The sequence below is a fragment of the Oryzias latipes genome, chromosome 21, assembly GCF_053564925.1.
Source record: "Oryzias latipes strain Hd-rR chromosome 21, Olatipes_Hd-rR_3.1".
Classification (NCBI taxonomy): Eukaryota; Metazoa; Chordata; class Actinopteri; order Beloniformes; family Adrianichthyidae; genus Oryzias; species Oryzias latipes.
The window spans coordinates 10,156,017-10,176,276 of record NC_136257.1 but is presented as its reverse complement, the minus strand read 5'-3'; the positions used below and the strand labels follow the sequence as shown (position 1 = coordinate 10,176,276).

Below are 20,260 nucleotides of genomic sequence, written 5' to 3'. Positions count from 1 at the left end.
AGGATTTTTGGGGGCGGTGGGGATGGGGGTGCAGTCACAGATTTTAGGGGGGAATTGGCCCCTTTTGCCCTATTTGTCTATATCTGGCCTTTTGTTTGTAGACCTCAAACAGGCTTCAGCGTTATTGTGTTGTGACTTAAAGTGTTGTGTTGTGAGTTATTGTTTTGTGTTGTGAGTTAATTTTTCTAGTGTTGTGACGAATTGAAGTGCGTTATTTTGTGTTGTGTTGCGAAATCTAAAGTGTTGTGACCCTTCTGGGTCACCGTATTCAGCATTGAGTTCAGGGTGATTGAGAGGAAATGATCTTCCTACATTAGCAGTGAAGTCCATTCTAGAGCTGATTCTGTCTTGTGATCTATTTTTGGGGGATGTACATTATTTTTAGCGCTGCAGAGACAGACTTTGATATGATTACACATAAGAATATCACTCCCTGACTGAACTGAACGCTGTTGGGTTTTTCTGCTGTTTCTGCTTCCACCAAACGTCAGGTGATAGAACATATTTTAAACAAGTCTTGCAACATTACTGTCACACACTGTGCCAACTCCGATTTAATAGATAAAGTCAGCATATTTGGGAATTTTCCTTCTATCCATCTTTAGGTGAACCTGCCGCTCAAGTCGTTGATTCTTCGCAGGGCGTCCTGGTTGCGGATGGTTTTGTGGACGGTGATAATGAAGGGGAAAGCCGAAGGGAGCTCCACCTTTTTGCTCAGCTTCTGGTGACCCCAGTGGAGGCAGCGCAGTTTTTCAGCCAAATCTCGTCTGCCCGCTCGCTCCAGACCGTCTTGAAGCAGTTTGGTTTTGTTGGGTTTGTCCCACGACCGTTCATACCTGGACATTTATGCCCATTACACAAGAAACAATTGTTTTAGATTCATACATGTATATATTTTCTTTAGCACAAATTGGATCTAATTCATGTTAAGACAGCCTGTCTACCAGCTCTCCAACATGGTCCTGGCCTGCACAATCCTGTCTGCAGATCTGGCATGGAACCGTCCTATCTCAGATCGGCAGAACCCAAGCTCACACGCTAGAACCCTCCACTCAAAGCCAAGCTGTGTAGAAAGTTCATGCAGCGTCTTCAGGTTAATCACAGCATCCTGAATAAAGCAGAGGACCCTTTAATCATGTTCTGAGGAAGTGATCCACGCGGCAGAGATGATGAAACCTGCCTGCACTTACCTCTTGGGCTCTGTTGGGCATTTTCTGGGATTCCAAGTGATCTCATGCAGACGAAGTGGTCTTCAAAAAGTCAGATGTACATTTATAGTTCAGGTTCAGGCTAAACGCTCACCAGAGTCTGGGAAAATGCACATCTGATGGTCTGTTTAAGAGTTGCCGGGGAGACCGATGTTGGACACACCAGCTGGTTAAAGATTAGACAGTTTTCAGGGTCTGCATTACAAAAGTACAGTGAGGTTACTTTAACCACACATTAGTTTTGTTTTAGATGTAACAAAAATCAAATTTGTCAGGAAAGTGAAAGAAACATAAAAGAGGGTATTGAACATATTGTCAATACTTCCTATGATGTAATTTTCCTTTATGGATCAGGAAAAAAAAGAAGAAATTTCACCAACACATGTATGCACATGTTAGCACATGTATCGCAAAAGTCAGTCCACCGATCAAAAACATTAATTACATTAATTTATTTTAAAATATTCTGTGACACAAATTTATCTCACAACTCAGTTCAAAGATTTAATAGAAAAAAACTCAAGATGAAGTAAAATTTTAATTGGTTCAGTATGATTTTTATTTAATAATCTTTTAATAATAGGTATTAATAATGATATTTTAGTATTTTGTCTTGTATAATATAAAAATGTACTGAAAATAATAAGAAACGGATGTTTCTGTCAGTCTTTGATGTTTAAATATTTACTCAAACTTTACAACTAAAGAAAATGAAAAAGAAACTAAAGATTAACAAGCAGATATTATGCAACAACTTTAAACGTGTTTTAAAACATTGTTTGTGTGTAAAAATAGCTCTTATTTGTACTTCATCACCATGAGAGCTTATACATACCAAGCTAGGCTTGTTGGAGAACAACTTAATCATAATTCTTTTAAAAAAAAATATTTTTCAATCAGTAAAAAAGATTAGTGTTAAGTAATTCTAAAAATGTAAATCAAAGGTTTTGTTTGAGATGACTAAACTTTTAAGAAGAAAATGTGATTATTGTAGTAACACACTACACTACTGCACTACTACTGCTTCTATTACTATTGGTAATAATAAAAATAATATCGGTACAACTACAACAACTACTTCTACTACTACTAATAATAATACCAGTAATACCAGTACAGCAAAAAATACTAATAATAACAGTAAAAATAATAATACCGCTACTATCACTAATAGATGGGGCTCAGTGCAGAATATTTGTACGTTTTGTTTTGGTCAAACATGGTTATCTTATGGAGCTTACTTTTTATAACTAAAAATAACATAGACAGAACACAAAATGCTCTGAAAAGCTTTATTGGTTTGAAAAATATTGTCTCTTTAACTTTCCTATCATCCATGAAATGCGTGAGGCTGTTTGCAATTTGACTGCAGCTGTTATGTTGCTCAAAAGAACGTTACAAATTGAAGGAAACTATACATATGATATCGTTTTCTTTAGCATCCTTGTCGGAACAAACAAAGCAGATCTTGAATGCATTTCTTTACATTTCAACCCAAAGTGCTGCAAAGTTTAACTCAGGCTCAGGTGAAATCCCACTTCCTGTTTCAGGTTAACCTCACATTCAACATCAGAATTCAGCAGAAAAAATGAAGAAAAAGAAAAAACAGTCAGCAGATGGAATAATTGAAAGCATATGCAAAAGCAATGTCTGTTTTTACAAACTTTTATTACGAGATTTATTTTATATGTCACTTAATTAAATTGCATTCACAATGATGAAACAACAACAACAGAAAAAAAACATTCCAGAGAACCTATTTCAAATTTAGAAAATGATTATGAAAGTATTGCCAGTTGTCATTTTGCGTTGATCTTAGTTACAAACAGGATGGTGCAGATCCAGCCAGCTGGACCTCAGTTCTTCGTCCTTCAGTAAAGGAAACTTCCCTTCATTTCAATAACAGTCTTTTTTTTTCTCTCCGGGCTTTCCTGGCAGCAACATTAAAGTCCGTGCGATCCCCTGCAGTGTCCTCACACTGTGGCTGGTCTGGGCTCAGTAGCATCCATCTTTCCAGCTGCCGTCCCTCAGGGCGCTCAGGGCAGCCAGGCTCTTTGGAGGAGTCAGCAAACTACAGCCAGAAAGAAACAAAAACAACTTCGGTCAAATCATGCATCTGTACATCAAATTCACTTCAAAGTTTCAGTTTTTCTGCAAAGTTGTGCTCTGTTTCTTCTTCAGGGAGGCAGGAGAACCCCACATCCTGTCAAACGAAACAGACTTTTTCAGAAATAAATATGTTCTGCTTGTATATCATTATCTCTAGGGAGTAAATCATCTTTTTTTATAACTTGCAAATAATTTTGAGGAACTCTCTCATGGAAATGTATTAGAGGGACAATAAGGCACGATGTGGAAAGAAGCTCCCAGTTTGTTGCTGTCTTGTCTAAAATCTTATCTTGTGTATTGGTAAGGAAGTTCTGAATCTGGCATTTCCGGTTAAAGTCAAGATCCTAGAGTCTGGAGGAAAAAAGGAGAAACCAAGGAGTTTATTTTCCAGTGGGTCTTAGTTTCTCCCCTCAGAGCAAAAAGCACAGATTCCCTGTTTATGGGACGTGGTTATCATTATCGTTGATCGGAAAAATGTGGAAAAGACATGAGACAGTAGAAACTGTAGAAAGGTAGAGGGGTTCCTATGCCTTCAGCAGAACCACAGCTGCATTGCTGCAATCACTCAATGCAACGTGTGCTGTAACAGAGTACTCACATCTATGCATGTTCATTCTGTCAAAGAGTCTCAGAGTGCCATTCATTTTCCTACCTTTATTTTAAATAGGATTTAAATCTGGTGAGAAACTGAATTTGGGTTTTCATTATAAATAGAAAACATAAACACTTGAAATCTATCAGCCAGTGTGTGTCAAACTTACAGAGGTCAGTTTTGCTATAATATATTAAATATCACAGAAGTTTATGGAATGTATGAAAGAATCTGCAATATTATAAAATTGTATGTAGTATCAGGAATGCATCTGCACATGGAAAAGTGGTTATTGCACTATATACAGTGGCGTACATGATGTACCCTATATTACATCTTTGCTAAATTCCTTTAAAAAATGAGTATTTATGATTTAAATACTAAATAAGTTTAAAAGTCGGAAACGTTTTTTTTTCAAAAACAACGAACTATTTAGTATATTTTTCATAGTTTGAGGAACATGAAATACTCCAGTCCAGTTCTGAATTACTTATTGAAAAGATTGATCAAACGTATGCATCAATGTGTAGTTTTTGAGGGTTTTTTTTTGTGTGCCAATCGTTAAAAAAAAGGAATTTTCCTCAAACAGAATGAGGAGCATCAGCTGCTCTTCTTTCAAACTCTGGGTCTTTTTTCCTACTGACATTCAGAGAACGAATTCCAGGTCTGACCTTTAATCCAAAGCCTAAACATACTTGTTTAAAGATCTACTCCAATGAAAATGGTGTTTTTAACATGTTCCTGTTGCATTTCTCTGTCGATGGAGGACATATATCAAAGGATTCAAGATTAAGATTGCATTTCTGATTATTTCTTTATTCAATGGATAATGAGCAGATAAAAAACTGCCGCTTGAAAAAGCTCTCCGTTGTGACGTAGATACTGAAATGGGTGGGCCAAAGTCTACGTTCACACTGCAGGGCTTAATGCTCAATTCAGATTTTTTGAAAAAATCCGAATTGTTTGCTAGACCGTTCACATTTCCAAGTAAATCCGAACTTTTGTGATCTCCAGTGTGACCGTGACACGACCCAAACGAGACCCGCATGCGCAGAAGCCAGAAGAATACTCAACGGTGAACGACGTCACTTGTTGTTTGCGGAGCAAACGTTAACAATGGATGTCAACAACAGTGTTGTCAAAAGCGGAGCTCTTTTTGTAATATTAAATTTATTTTCACGAAGGAGCAGCACAATTACAATCTTCTCATTTTAAGAAGGCAATGGAGTCGGGATCGTCTGTACCCACTGTTGTGGAAGAGGAATGTGTATGTGTTGGGCCCGCGCGCCCGCGTGTGTGTGCAAGCGGGTGCCGCGATAGAGAATGGGGGGAGGGGGGGGGGGGGGCAGTGTGTGCGCGCATTCATGTTGTGTGTTACGGATGACGGTAATAAAATGGCGTTTACTTGTATACTTGTATAGCGCCTTTCTTCCTACAAGGACAAAGCGCTTTACAGTCACAGACCCATTCACCCAGTCACACACACATTCACTCACACATTCACACACTGATGGCGGCTCCGCTGCCAAACACAGGCGCCTGCCTACCACCAGAGGCAAGGTGGGGTTCAGTGTCTTGCCCAAGGACACTTCGACTCATGGGCGTGCAAGGCGGGAATCGAACCTGCAATCTTATGATCATGGGTCGACCGCCCTACCGCTGCGCCACAGCCGCCCCTGATAAAAGAAGGTTTCCCCCAGAATAAATGCTATGGACTCTTTATTAACCCGTTCTGGAGAATCTAAGGATCAGAACAGGGAGGAGGAGGGGGATCGCCTCGGGTCCCCTGCGCTTCTGAGCACGGTGGGAAAGGAGAAAGAAAAAAAAGTTATCGCGGGAAAGGTTCAACACCACGCTCTGCCATTTATCTGGAAATTTTTTCAAAAACCGCCCAGTTGCGATCAGAGCCCTGGAGTTTGGCCTTAAAAGAGCGATCAGCCCAAATATTAATCCAATCCGTGACCTGCTTCCCTTCCACGGTCTGATCTCAGCAGCATCATCCACCATGGTTGATGTTTACGTTCTCGTTCCCGCCTACTTCAACGCAAAATGATGACGTTTGTTGCGTGTCGATGACGTACAGTTCGGAATCAAGTCGCCTGGCCGGTCAGACGGCGGTCGCAATTGAAAAGAACGGCTTCAATTCGGAATCAGGACGGCAAACCCACGGGGCCTGGGTCGCAATTGAAAAGATCGGATCTGTGTCATTCAGACTGTCATGAAAAGATCGGAATTGGGCCGCTTAGGGGCAAAAAAATTCGGAATTGGGTCGTTTCAGCCTGCAGTGTGAACGTAGCCAAAGTCTCCCTGGCACCCTCCATTCCCATGCATCCACTTGTAGACAAATAGATCCGTTAGCGTGTTCATTTTCCTCGTCTGAGCTGCCAACTGGCTCAAAACTGTGCAGCTGGAAAGCTCCCATACTGCTCACTGTTTTTGTTGCACCGCTAATGTTAGCTTGGGGTTATGAAGGACTGTAAGCTAGCAGGAGAGGGTGTAAACAAAGGGATGATGGGATGTTAGCGGAGGGTTACTTCCATGCTAGCAGTCCCTCCCATAGCTCAGTGGCTAATTTCTGATGAACTCCTGCCGCTCTGCAGAAACTATGTCCCAGACAACAAAACAAGTTTTTGGATTTTTGCCTAAAGAAAGCATAATTGTCCCAAAACAGGCAGACGGCTGGTTCCAATTGCAGCAGCTATAATAATAATCATAACTAAAAGAGCACTAGGAACACCTTGAAAATGGATAAAAAGATAATTGGTGTAGGACTTTAAAATGATTGTTTGTTTTTTCTTTTTTACAATCTGGTGCTCCATATGCGTAGATTTTGGTTGTGCTCATTGATCTCACATTCAGTTTTTGTGGCACATGGCACACAGTCAAAATGTTTCAGTACAAGAACCAAAAAACACAAAAGACGATTAAGTCAACCAAAGTGACGATTTGACTGCAGAAGAGCACACCTAAAGCAAGTACAGAATTCCCCAAAAAGATAAAGCAGATGACAGAAAATATCCTTAAACTATGTTTTTTTTGTCCTGTCCTGCAGGTGGGAAAAGTTTACAGCTGGATGGCTCAGGATTTGGTTCGATTCCCAGGGGCGTGATGAGCTTCATCCCGTATGAGTTCCTGGGCAGGACCCTTCACAACACTGCCTAACTACGTAGCCACAAGGGGGCCCAAGTCTGGGTCTCCCTGTGCCGGTCCCCAGCCCGGACCGGGCTTTATAAAGTTGTGACAGGAAGAGTATCCAGCGTAAAAATCTCTGCCAAACCAACTGTGAACCGTGATGTCATATATATAAAACACATACATGTAGTGTGTGAAGTTATTTTCCTTTACCTCCGAGTGGGCTGTGAGATTTTACTCGCACGTGGAGGTGCACCTGCGATGAAAGAGGCTGGGCGGGGGAGGGAACTGCGGGGGGCGGAGGACTGGATGAAGCTGCCCTTCATCGGCTGTGGGAGCAAGCTGCTGCCGGGTTTGAGGGGGTGACTCGTGGCGGTGGCGCTGCTGATGCAGTTGAAGCTGCTGGAGGAGGACAGGCAGGTGGGGGCGGGCCCCTGCTGCACGGTGGGGCTGACGTAAGCCGTGGCTTTCAAAGGGTGCCGTGGAGCGGTGGGGAAGTTCCCCACACTCTGGACTCGCTGGCTGAGCGGGCCTGGAGGCGGAACTGAAACACAGCAAGACAAATGTTGAAGGAGGGGGCGTTCCATAGAAATAGCTTTCACCCCCCCACTACCAACTCCCAGTTCAGCTCAAACTGTGACAAGAACAAAACTTTATCTATTAAAGTCTCACTCCATTGAAAGGTTTTTTAATTTGGTACCAGTTTTGGGTTTACATTTTTCTTTTTACTCAAGTTTTAAATTTACATTTTTTTTCTCAAATTTTCAATATTTCTTTCAACTTTACAAAATTATTTTTTTCAAATTTAGATTTTTGTTTTCAATTTTTTTAAATAAATGTTTTTAATAATTCCATTAAGTTTACAATGTGTACTTTGTATATATATATATATATATACATATATATATATATATATATATACATATATATATATATTTCTTCTTTTGTTGTTTGCATTATTCTCGGTTATAGATGGCCCAAAATGACTTCTTCCTCAGTTTTTAATTTCCTGTAATACCCAATGATTGATGCAGAGGAATCTGATTCGGTTCTAATCTTTTGAATCTCTGGCATGTAATAGATCGCAGGATTAGGGCATAAATTGCATATTTTCAAGATAAAAAGGCTGAAGTTGGCTACAGAGAAATTGCAATGACAAATGTTTAAAGTTTGACTTGACAATGTGAGACTTCAAATGCACACGACAGCACAATAGTGAGTATTTTTTAACAGACCTGGTGGGCCTCTATTAACTTAGACCTCTTAGACCTTACCTATAAAGTTACAGGTATCAAAACTGACTGAAAAAGGAGATTTTCCACCTATGAATGTCTACTTCACAGGATTGTCACTCAAAAGTCTTTCACCTGATTTCAGAAAAATTAAATTACATTGTAAATGGTGTATACTTATATAGAGCTAGAAGGCCCAAAACACTGTACAGTCACGTCCCATTCAACCATGCACACACACATTCACACACTGCCGAACACTGACGCCGACCTACAACCACCAGGAACAAATGTAGGGTTCAGTGTCTTGCCCAAAGACACTTCAACACAAGGCGGGAACTGAACCTGTGATTTATAGATCAGAGGACGACCATCAAACATGTTGTGGTAACCGAGTTGGATTGCAGCAACATTTTTCATATAAAATTGTATTTGAAAACAGAGGACATGTTGGAAGCAGTGCCACACATTTTGTCAAGAAACCAAACCAAACCACAAGCTTTGCTGGGTTGAGGAACTCATGAACAAGCAGCAGACTTCTTACTGGAGGACTGGAGACGTGCGAAGCCGCTGGAGGAGTCAAAGCTCTGGCTGCTCCGCATGGAGGGCATCGCTGGTAAAGAGGAGGGGCCGTGGGAGGGCGGGGTGGAAGGGGAGGCCACGCAGGGAATACTGGGAACACTTGGCATGCTGGGAGCTCGCATCAGGTTGGGCATGCTTCTCCGTAGCTTGTCTGTGCAACAGCATCGACAATTCTTATCAACTCATGCAATGTACAAAGAACACTTCAACATCTGGAAGTTTGCTATGTTTGTCTTCCATAAAAAATATACTTAAGGAGCATTTACTTTGTTTTTTCATTTGTTTTTAGGCATGATAAATACCTATGTTTAAACAGTACATTTAAAATGTCATAAGAAAAGTCTAAATAAAAACTGCAGGAGAGAAGATAGAGCTCAGAAAATGTTTTAAATCCATTTTAGGATGATTTGTAAAAAGTAAAAAAAGAAAGATTTACCTTATTTCTAAATAAATGGGAACTAAAGTAGAGAATATGTCAAGTGAAGCAGAGGGAAACAGCAGTGTAGTGGTGTTTTCCAGCCTCACACTACTTTACTTGGCCAATTATAAAGAGCAGAATGCGGGACTAATTCTCTTAGAGAGGTCATTTGATGTTAAAAAACAAACCTCTGAAGGTGTATCTATCTGTCATTGTACAAACGTCAGCTGTAATTTCTACGTTTTTTATGAGTAGATCAAAGTTGAAACAAGTCTAAGGTCTCCCAGAGTGATTTCTCCTTCAAACATGTAGTAAACTGCTACTACTACTGTTAAAACTTGAAGGATTGAAAGTAATCACCTCTAGTGAGAAGACGTTTACATTGTAACATTAAAACCCTTGTGCTATCCTAGGCACTTTACCGTTGGGAGTTGGGTCATCTAGACCCACTAGACAGTGCTCTGAACCTTTTTTCTTCAATGATTTGTGATCTTCACTGGTGTCCATGGATTACATGAAATCTTTCCACCTTTATCCACCTTTGTCATGGTAGGGAGAACACGTCAATGTAAGGGTGGGGTCATCTAAGACAGCACAAGGGTTAAAGATACTGATTCAGGATTAAGGCCATTGACTGTATATCAGAACTGGACTGAGTGACATCACCCATAAAAAATGCCTTACTTCCTGTTCCAACTGCACAAAGTCAATACAGCCGTCATACGGATGCCGCCATGTTGGAGCCAGAAATTGTCAGTTAACAGTGATTTGTCTGAGTCAACATTTCTATGTCAACCGCTTTCACCAATCAGGAGCTTGTTGGAAGGCCACACCCCTACCACTAGAGAGCGGGCTTGAGCTATCTGTCAATCAAGTGAACGTTTTATTTGAGACCACATGCTTTTATTCAAGGCATCTGATTGGTCAGTTTATGACTTGAATAACTTGCACTACAAAAAAAATATCATGACAAAAATAAGGATTATCAAGAAAATGTAAAAAAAAAAAAAGGGGGGGATTGGAGCAAGAATGATTGTTCTGACAAATAGAATGACTGAGTAATAAAATCAGTAGAAGTCTATGGGATATTGGCTTCTTGGAGCCAGTGGGTACTTCCTGTTTGGGGGTGAAACAGTAAAAAAACGGTTGAGGTAAACAGTGAATTTCAATGCTTTGATTTATTTTGTCACAGTTTGTGTTTCTAACACTGGGTGGCAGTGTTACCCATTGATGCTTGAGAGTCAATTCCAGATATTTTCTACTGTTTAGACTGACTGTAACCTTGATTTTTGGATGGGTTTACCATCCCTGAAGTGTGGCTTATAAGTTATTTAACATATATTTTGAATTTTCTACATGCAAAGGTTTCAAAAATGTATTTAAAAACACAAACAAGCCAACATAACACAGCAGCTTGCAAGCACTAAAACACATTTAGGTTTCTTGGGCGTAAAAAGGGCAAAGATGTCAATAAACACCCACCTGTGCTGCTTCTGTATGCTGTGTGTGCTTCTGTAATCAGACTGGAGGGTCCAGAGAACTGAGAGAGCCCACTGTGCGAATAATGAGGAGTGGCAGAAATGCGTCTGCAGTCTCTGATGCTGGAGAAGGTGTGAGAATGGGGCAGGCTGACCCGCTGCATAGACCCTGTGCGAAAGAGTCGAGGCTGAGGCGGAGGGAGCTGGTCGTAGCTCTCATCCTCTTCATCCTCCTCTTCCAGGTCCAAATCGTGACGCCTGAGGGACTGTAAGGAGAAGCTGGATCTGCGGCGGCTGGATGGGGCGGTAGAGGAGGTAGAGGCAAAGTCTTGTCGAAGACCTGCAAGGTAACGGATGAACACTTTATTCTGAGGAGAACATGAGCTGAAACTTCCTATAGAATGTCCTACTTTTCTTCTTCTTATCTGGTATACATACGTTTTTCTAAAATGTAAGAGCTCCATACTAAAGTTCATCTGTTCAGATCTTAAACGATCTACATTTGTCAAGAAGGAAACCTTATTCTAATCCAGTCTCAGTGCATCAGAGGCTGGATGTAGGGAACAGCACCATCTGCTGGTGAAAGCATGCAACTACTCAGAAAATATCAGCCCCATTGCTCATTTTGACAATTTTTGGTTTAAAAACAAAATAAAAAGGCAGGAAAATGTCTGAAAATTATAAACGGATGATTGTCAGTATTAAACCTGGTCTATTATTGGAAAGTTTCATAAAAATCGATAAACTTAATCCAAGAAAATATCCAAATTCTGTACTGCCTACTCTGACCTCCCTAACATTTTCCTCATTCATCAGCTCTTCAAAGTTTACATTCCATCTTCCCATCACACTTGTGGAACTCTTTACATAAGTCATTTCATTCCAGATGATTCACCAAGACACTTCCTTCCGTTCTCCATGATCACTAGCTGCTGCTGTCCAGTCATCTGGAGGAACCTCCTGATCTTCCAAAGCCTGATTCATTTCCTCCATAAAACCCACACAGAACTCGTCCTCTTGAACATCTGCTGTGCCCCTGTCCTCTTCTTCACCACCAGAGTTAATAAGCCCTAACCTTCCATTCTCAAATATAGCTACAAAAAAGAAAAAAAAAGGACAAAAAGTTGCAGTTCCAGCAGAAGATCTGGTGCAGGTGTAGGATTGTCTGACATTGTTGTATCAAGATTATTCTTTTAAAAAAATGAGCTAAATCCAGCAGGTTTAATAGTTTGTACTACATTGCTGGTAAAAATGAAAAATCCGATATAGTGGAGTTAATAAATTGACCTTAAAGAAGAATTTTAGACCATTTTGCTTAGAGCTCTGCTTTAGGTTCACTCACTCTCTTCCTGTAGACGAGCCATGACCTCCACGTCAGTCATGTCCTGCAGCTTGTAGCTCATCGAGATCGACTCGTCCTCCAGCTCTGACACACCCGCTTCACTGTCCAGGGAAGACTGAGGCGTGATGGCGGCATGCCGCCGCCCCGTGTCTGCGAAAACACAGGAGACACACACATCTCTGCCACGATGCTCCGCATTCCTTGCACCCTTCTGGCTGTTCAGACTAATGTCACATTCATGGGGAACAGTCACAGTCAGTATCTGTCAGATGGTGAGTCTCGCATTTTACTAAACTGCAGAAACTGACAGGTCAAAGAGGACGTTAATGGTGAGAACTCACTGTGAGGTGTGGAGCTTGATAAGAAGGTGGGCGCTCTGTCACTGAGGCTGCAGCTGCTTCTAGAGAGGACAGTCGGCTGGAGAAATGATTGGCCAGACGACAACAGAGGGGCTTTGAAGAAGAGTAAGAAATCAAAGGAGAGAATATTTAGTCTGCAATGATGATTTTTTTCCAATGTCAAATACAGAAAAAGAGGCAGAGTTGTTAGTTTCATACTCAATCTGAAGAGTTTACCCACATAATCTGTTCCCTGTAATTAATTCTCTGTCATCTGAGAGTGAAACTACAAGGTTATTTAAGAAACTGGATTATTTTCATGCAGTAATCTGGAATATTCTGGTAAATCTAGATGTAACAGCCCTCCATTCCCCTCCCCCCAAAACAGAAATCTGGTTTGTTGGCAAAAGTCAGTGCAGAAATGACAAGTAGAGCAGTTGGATTTAACATAAATGACATTTGACACTTCAACTTTCAAAATAAAAGCATGCAGGAAAGAGGCCTGAATTGAGGAAGTCCGTGGATGTAGGGAAGGACGACACGAGGGTGGATGGAGTGAACAAGGAGGATGTAGAAGATGGCGACCCCTATAGGGCGGTTTAAAGTCAAGGAAGAAGTTTATTAGAATAAAAACGTTGGTCATATGGAAATCCAGATATGTAAAGACAAACAGAATTTTCACATGGTACAAGTATTGAAATTATTTTCGAGAGTTTCATGGCTGTTGGACAGAAATGAAGAGTAGAGCCTTCTCTGGGTCAGTAATAATGAACCTCAGCTGGTGGAGTAATTATTCCCCCTATAATCCTAATCAGAACAAATAAAAAAAATGATGGATGGATGGTTTATCAAAGCCAAAGTTACCTGGGGTCTCAGTTAGTGCAGCAGGTTTAGTGTAAGGCAGGTTGGGGAAGCTGAGGGAGGAGAGCCCCTCAATGCAGCTGTAGGGACGGATGGAGGAGAGTCCTCGGCTCCGCCTCGCTGGAGACAAGATGTTAGCAGAAAAAGGGTGATTGAAGTCTTTTTGAATTAAACAAGCATGTACACCCCTTCAAACCCCCACTGTTTGACGCACGGTCGGATCACTCTAATCTGCTTCCGACAGATCAGCATTGCTCTTGTAGATGATTGGTCAGAAGAGATGCAGGGTTTAGAAAAGCAGCATATTGGGCTAAACACTGATGCTTTTATTTATTTATTTTTTTGGTCGGATCTTATCTTAAGCAGGGATTGGACATGTAGGTTACAAACCATTCCCAAAAAGGGAATTATAGCTGCAGTCCTATTAACTTTTTTGAGGAGGTTACAGTATTACTGCTTTCATATTCCTAATCTAAAGACTTTACAAAGCAAAGCGGATTGAATCTTTATAGGATACTTAAAATGGGTCACATAATGGTAGAAACCAGAATTTATGGCTTTTAAAGCTAAATTGCTGCTTCTTTAACATCTATTTCAGATTTCATATTTTATAAGGTCTAATTCTTTCTACCACAGTTCAAATCATTAAAAAAAGCATCTTGATAGCAAGTATTCATAAATTGCGTATATTTATTTGACCCACAGCCGCTCCCAATTACGACCTACGACCTGCTATTAAGACCTAATATCAAAACGGTGCGTTTGTTCATATTAGTAGGATTATCTGTTCATTTTATAGCTCTCCTCCAACTATTAAATAGAAGATGCTAATGCAAACACTAGTGAAAAAAACTTGCTACTGTACGTGGACACAAAAATGCACTCAGGTCTGTCATGAATGGAATTTATTGAACTTAACTTTAGAGAAGGAAAATAATCTTAAAATCTACATACCCACAGGACAAGGACCAACACTTCTGCCTTATTAGGCCGCAGAGTAGAAACACAATACTGTGACATTTCCTACATTTCCTATCACGCAGTGAGAGGAGTTTATTTTTTATTTTTTATAAAGACTTATTGAGCAAATCTTCAAAAAATCCATTTGATGGAAGCATGGTTTCTATGGTAACCGTGCATGGGAGGAATGGACGATCTAAAAGTGGGTCTGGCAGCGAGTGCTATTCAGCAGCAAACAAGTGTAGCGGGTATGATGTTCACATAAATCTGACATGATCATTTCTGAGATCCCCATAATCCCATGAACCAAATTTCTGAAGAGGCTTGGCACATAAATGACAGATCAGCGATTCTGGACTGGGGCCTTTTGTAGTGCTGATAGGCATCACCAGAAAAATGAGTGAAGGTGAATGAATTAGGGATGCTATCTGTTCAGTTTTTGGTTTGGGTTATTAAAATGCCATAAAAAACGTATTGTTTTCATTTAGCTTAACTTCGAGTTAAGCAAACAACCGTGGAGGGGTGATGCATTCACAAAACCAGCTGGTTTGGTTCTGACTAAGATGAGCGTTCACATACTTAATGAGAAGGACTCCGTTGACTATTATACACCTTCATCTTTCACTTCTTAAAGACATTTGTCAACTTTTTGGAGCTTCAGTGTTGGCTGTTTTATACTCAAAATGCACATCATGTTTCTTGTTATTGTATGATTACTTTTCTGCTTTATTTTAGCACCAATTACTCCAAAAAAAGATCCTAGTTGGTGAAGGTCACACTCACCAATGAAGGTAAAGAAATATATGAAAAACGTTTGTTTCTCTCTTGATTCACTGCCAATCTTTGGTCTGTTTGCATTCCCACTGTTGTTGAACATGTCAGGGTTCTGTTGCTTAGCTAAAACCCCACTCTGAAAATTGTGTTTTTGGTGCTTTTAACATGTTCTTGTGGCATTTCTCTGATAATGGAGGACATATATGAAGAAAATGAAGTCTAAAAAAGCATTTCTGAGTATTTCTTTATTCTAATTGTTGTGAATCAGGAACAGGTGAAAAAAAATAGATTGAAAAAGATCTGATTTCTGATGCTCCATTTTGGTGCATCCACTTAGATAGATAGATAAATAGATCCATGAACGTCTTTGTTTTCCTCATCTGACCTAGCATCTGACTCAGAACTGTACGGCTGGATAGCCCCAATATTGATCGCCATTTTTGTTTCACAGGCATTGTTAGGTTGGGGTTTTGAGAGGCTGTAAGCTAGCAGGACGGTATTTAAAAGGGGTCTCTCAGTTATGGATGATGGGAAAAGGGGGTAGGGTTGCTCCCATTGACTGTTTTTGAACTCTTATGTACAGCCAATGGTTGCTCCACACCAATGGTTCCGCCCACAACTCAGAGGCAAATCTGAACTATTGCTGCTCTGCAGATACTATATCCTACAAAACAACACTATGTTATTTTAACTTAGGAACCATTTGATAGTTTTACCTCCCGTCCAACCCCTTAGTGCGGAGTGTCAAGCATGAAGGGATTGGGCCCCCTTTTTAAAGTCTTTGAAATGACTTGACCAAGGATTTGAACTCACAACCTTCCAGTCTCAGGGCAAACCCTTTATCACTATTCCACTGAGTGGGTTGAAAGACTGCTTAGTTGGTTTCAAATGAACTGATACACTTGTTCACAAACGTAAACTAAATTACCCAATCTGAGAACACCTTCCACATGGAACTCCAGAGAAAAAAAGGAAAGCAGTGGATGGATTATAACTCCAATGCATTCTGGGTACAAACACAAATACCCCACCTTGAAGAAAGCAGGCGGTGAAAATGATGTGGTGTTTCAGTACATGAAAGCGGTTCTACACAACTGGAAATTCAAGCCAGGAGGATTTTACTTTTAAAAATGTGCATTTGAATAAAAGAGTTTATGGTACCTATTACTTTAAAGACCAATCAAAGTGCATCCACTCATGGCTGATGCTAATTAATTACAACAACAGGCTGAAATGTTACAACCCCATTACACTCATTTACATTGAGAGCAGTGGGCAGCCATTCAACAAGGCACTGTTTTACAAACCCATTAAACTTATGTTAAAGACTCTAGAGAAGCTAAGAGTGCAAATGGGTTTATCCAAGTGCAATACCACAGACATAATCGCTCTGGAAAAGAAGGTATCTCGTATTTAGACCGCAAGCAGGGAGCGTTTATAATTTGCCCCAGAAACACTATGGTGTGAAGAAGTTTTAGTTGAAGATCACATGATGCAGAGAGCCAGATGTTAACATGTTGAAATCCTGTTAATCTGTGTTAAAAATGACTCGTACCTTGATCCAGTCTGTGGCAGAAAGTCATCTTTGCTAGTTCCACTTCAGGCCCAGGGTGGTCCAGGACCTGCCTGCACCACTGGAGAGGACTTAGGGCACTTTCACTCTGCATCTTAGCTTTAGGACTCACATACAACCTAAAATAGAAAGAAGAGAAGCACAAATCACAGTCAGAACTACAAGTTAAAGTCAGAGACACAACATCATGAAGCTTGAGTGCAAATCAAATGAATTATCTTAATGAGTTTCAGGATTCTTGTCAAAAGTGCAATAAAAAGGTACCGTGAGTACTGAACGTTCAAAATTTGTGTGCAGTGTTGTTGAACATCATTTGGATCCCATTTTACAACTTACCCGTTTCCTTTTTTTTTATTTTTAGAATTTTGTACAGACATTTTTAAAATAGCTTTGAGCAAAATACAGACAGGTAAAATTTGTGTTTTTTACATCTCCTTGTGACTTTTTCAAATGATGGAGGACATATATAGGGAAAACTGATTCTTTATTTCAGACAGTTGTGTATCGGGACCAAACGAAAGAAAGCAGTTTGAAAAGGCTGTATTTGTGACGTAGAAACTACAATTACTGGGTCACCAGCTCCCTGAACTACCTCTGGATGAAAACGGTACGGCTGCATAGCTCCAGTATTTCTCACCATTACAGTTACACTGGTAATGCTAGGTTGGCGGTGTGAGGGGCTGTGGGCTAGCGGGAGAGACTGTAAAAAGATGGTTGATGGGAAGTGGGGGAGGGCTTACTCTGCGCTAACAGTTTGAGAGGCAAATTGGGTCTCAGCATCTGGTTAACCGAACTGAGCGAACGGCGGCCCCTGGTCCGTGGACAAAGCTCGAGAAGCGCGTGCTCCTGGACAACACTGCTGCCTAGTGGGCTCAGATCCCCCAGGAGGGAGCCGTAGAGCCGGCAGCAGGCGGCATGGCAGGTCAGCTGGGTCAGACGGGGCACGTGAGGCGACTTGGGCCACAATAAATACTCCTGCGGGTCGGAGTGGTCTTCCGCCGGGGAGTCGCGCAGCGTGCCGGTAGTGGCTTTCCAATGGCAGACAGAATTTGTGCTCAGTGTTTTTAAACACGCACGTAAACAGACTTATCTCTCAGAGGATGTTTGATTGGCTATTCTGCATGTCAGTCAAGTGCCGTACTTCTTGGTTGAGGAAGATGATTCGTTGAGGGATTTTTAAAAAACATTGTTTTATTTTTTTGGTTATTGATCCACAATGGCCTGCGATTTAACCACATGGTCGATCCCAAACGACGTAATGAGCACCCCAGATTTAGAGAAACCAATTAACCTCAACCTTTTGGACAGTGGGAGGAAACCGGAGTCCCCACAGAAAACCCACGCATGCACGGGGAGAACATGCAAACTCCGCACAGGAACGCCCCCATTTGGTGATTTGGTTTCAGACCCCCCAGCCAGGACTTGAACTGCTGTGAGCTAGCAGGAGAGAGTGCGGATGGATGACGGGAAGAGGGGGCGGACCTACGTCCTGCACACAACAAAGAGGTACATTTCTAATGAACTTCTGCCGCTACGCAGAAAATAGGTCCTAGAAAACAACACGTTTTTTGAATTTGGCTGAAAATGGCATAATCATAAAAGACTACTGGGAACACGTTTACAATAGATCAAAAGATGATTGGAGTGGGACTTTCAACTGAAAAAAACAGCTTAAAATAGCTTCAAGAGCGACAAGACTGTGTCTTTAATCATGGAAGCACGTCCTTATTGAGGAAATAAAGCTTTTGCTATTTGTAAAAAGCAACATTGTAAAATATTTTCTTGTTCTGATTGTATTCTAAACCGAAGAAATAGAAAAAAACTGATGTGTCACTGTGGCACAAACCAGGCTGCACAGACCTTTGATTCAGCAAGTAGGCTACAGTGTTATTACACACTTTAAAGGGGTCAGCTTGTCATGTTAAAAAAGATACAAGGCAGCAGTGAAGCCAGGGCTGCCGGATCAGGGCTGCACTCAGATGTGTGCTACTTTTCTAACACCATCACATTAGACACAGCAAGCTGGAAATGCTTCAGCCGTCCGTCTACTGTGAACTCAGAGTCTGCTGCTAATGTGCTTCAAAGTGTGTGAGGCTGCCTGGGGCTGCAGGGAGCAGAGCTGCCTGATCCTCCTTCCTTGTTTCTAATTTCATCTCAGAAATGTCACTCAGCTTTGCAGAGATGCTCTGAAAAGGTGCCCCTTATCCTAAAATAGGGATTTATCCGTTTTCTGTGCACCACAGGGATGATCAATAGTGTGATCAATAATATTCAAGTGTAGAATTACATGAAATAAAAACAACACAGTGCAACATGCGCGCGCTCATAAAACAACGGATAGTTTTTTTGTTTCTGCAGAATTAAAGGAGATGACATGCAGACCAGCTGTCCGGCTCTCCGACTGGCAGCTTCTGGAGGTCCAACACTTCCAGCTCATCCCAAAGCGTCTCCGCAGCCCCGGCGGTGGCGCCTCCGTCCTCCGCGGCGTCTGCGGGTTCCGAGCTCGGCTGGAAATAGGCGAACGGCTCGTCCGCCGCGGCCGCGCGCAGCAGACACAACGGCGGCGGCGTCTGGAAGCGGGGGCCGACGGGACAATTGTTTACGGCGTTCGCGCGGCTCCGCAATTGTTCGTTCTGCTTCTCCAATTTGCGGACCAGCTCCTGGAGCTTCAGCACCTCCAGCTCCGCGCCGGAGATGCTGCTGTTGCCGTTTACGTCGGCGGCCGTCCTCCGGGGGTTCAGCACCTCTGCCTCCATTTGGGAACGCGCACATGGATGGACGGAGGGGCGCGGGAAGCAACGGCCTGGCCGTGTGTGTCTGTCTGCGGGGGTGTTGTGCTCAAAAATGAGAAGGTGTCCAGATTCACCCCCCCCCCCCCTTTTTAAAGCTACAACCCACACGGACTCGCGCGATGGTGCACAGCCCACTTCTGATTGGTCAGCAGCCGGGGAGCTGAACTCCCATCACTCCTCTGCTCAGGAAGTGTCTGTCAGGAATGGTGATGTGGAGCAAACATACTTGGAAAACTGGATAAAAAACATTCAAGATAACTAATGAGCAGCATTATAATTTTAAATAAATCATAGAACAAGGGTGCATGCAGTGATGAAAATGGTTAAGAGGGGTTTAAAATGTTTTTGTTATTGATTCATTTTTAAAAATATTTATTTATCACTACTAAAGAAAAAAGGAATAGGGAATAAACCACTGGGCACAAGATGACTATTTAGATAACGAAAACATATGTCTACAGGACATGTCAGACACTTCAATTTTTTTACTCTACAGAACCCTGGTAATGACATAAAGATTATTTTAAAATATCCCTCAAATTAATAGTTTGTGACCGTGAATTAGTATTTTGTGCCTAAAATAATATTTTGTGGCCACAAATTAGCATTTTAATAACTTTTTGTGCATACAAATGAGTATTTTAGTATGAGCAGTTCCCACTACTATGTGACCACAAAATGCTAATTTGTGGTCACATAGTTTTGTGAACACAAATTTGCATTTTGTGCCCGTAAAAACTATTTGTGTGCAAAAATGTATGCCTCTACTACTGCTCCTACACCTGACTGTGGATCCTGTCTCCGGCTCGACTCGCGCCCCTGACTGTGCCCCCAACTCCGTCTGGATGAAGCTCGTCTGCTGGACTTTA

General features: G+C 41.5%; 2 protein-coding genes across 4 annotated transcripts; both read right to left on the bottom strand.

The window, feature by feature from the left end:
• Positions 1-536: 536 nt before the first annotated feature.
• wu:fc50b12 (p53-induced death domain-containing protein 1) lies at positions 537-1,350 on the bottom strand. Of its 2 annotated transcripts, none has more exons than XM_023950958.2 (3): positions 1,191-1,350; positions 945-1,108; positions 537-836 (listed from the first exon to the last, which is right to left on the bottom strand). In XM_023950958.2, exons 1-3 carry the CDS (start codon positions 1,209-1,211, stop codon positions 602-604), a joined length of 420 nt encoding a protein of 139 aa, XP_023806726.1. In that variant the 5' UTR covers positions 1,212-1,350; the 3' UTR covers positions 537-601. The 2 variants fall into 2 exon arrangements, with proteins under 2 accessions (XP_023806726.1, XP_078796202.1); XM_078940076.1 differs by having other exon boundaries at positions 945-1,063; positions 1,191-1,341.
• A 1,136-nt stretch (positions 1,351-2,486) lies between these two features.
• On the bottom strand, positions 2,487-19,477 carry slain1a (SLAIN motif family, member 1a). 2 transcript variants are annotated; one of them, XM_004081568.4, is made up of 9 exons: positions 18,982-19,477; positions 16,582-16,718; positions 13,296-13,412; positions 12,435-12,545; positions 12,094-12,243; positions 10,756-11,091; positions 8,818-9,006; positions 7,255-7,585; positions 2,487-3,279 (listed from the first exon to the last, which is right to left on the bottom strand). In XM_004081568.4, the coding sequence occupies exons 1-9, from the start codon at positions 19,353-19,355 to the stop codon at positions 3,204-3,206; spliced, it is 1,821 nt and encodes a 606-aa protein (XP_004081616.1). In that variant the 5' UTR covers positions 19,356-19,477; the 3' UTR covers positions 2,487-3,203. The 2 variants fall into 2 exon arrangements, with proteins under 2 accessions (XP_004081616.1, XP_011487617.1); XM_011489315.3 differs by lacking the exon at positions 8,818-9,006 and having other exon boundaries at positions 18,982-19,476.
• Between the last annotated feature and the right edge of the window lie 783 nt (positions 19,478-20,260).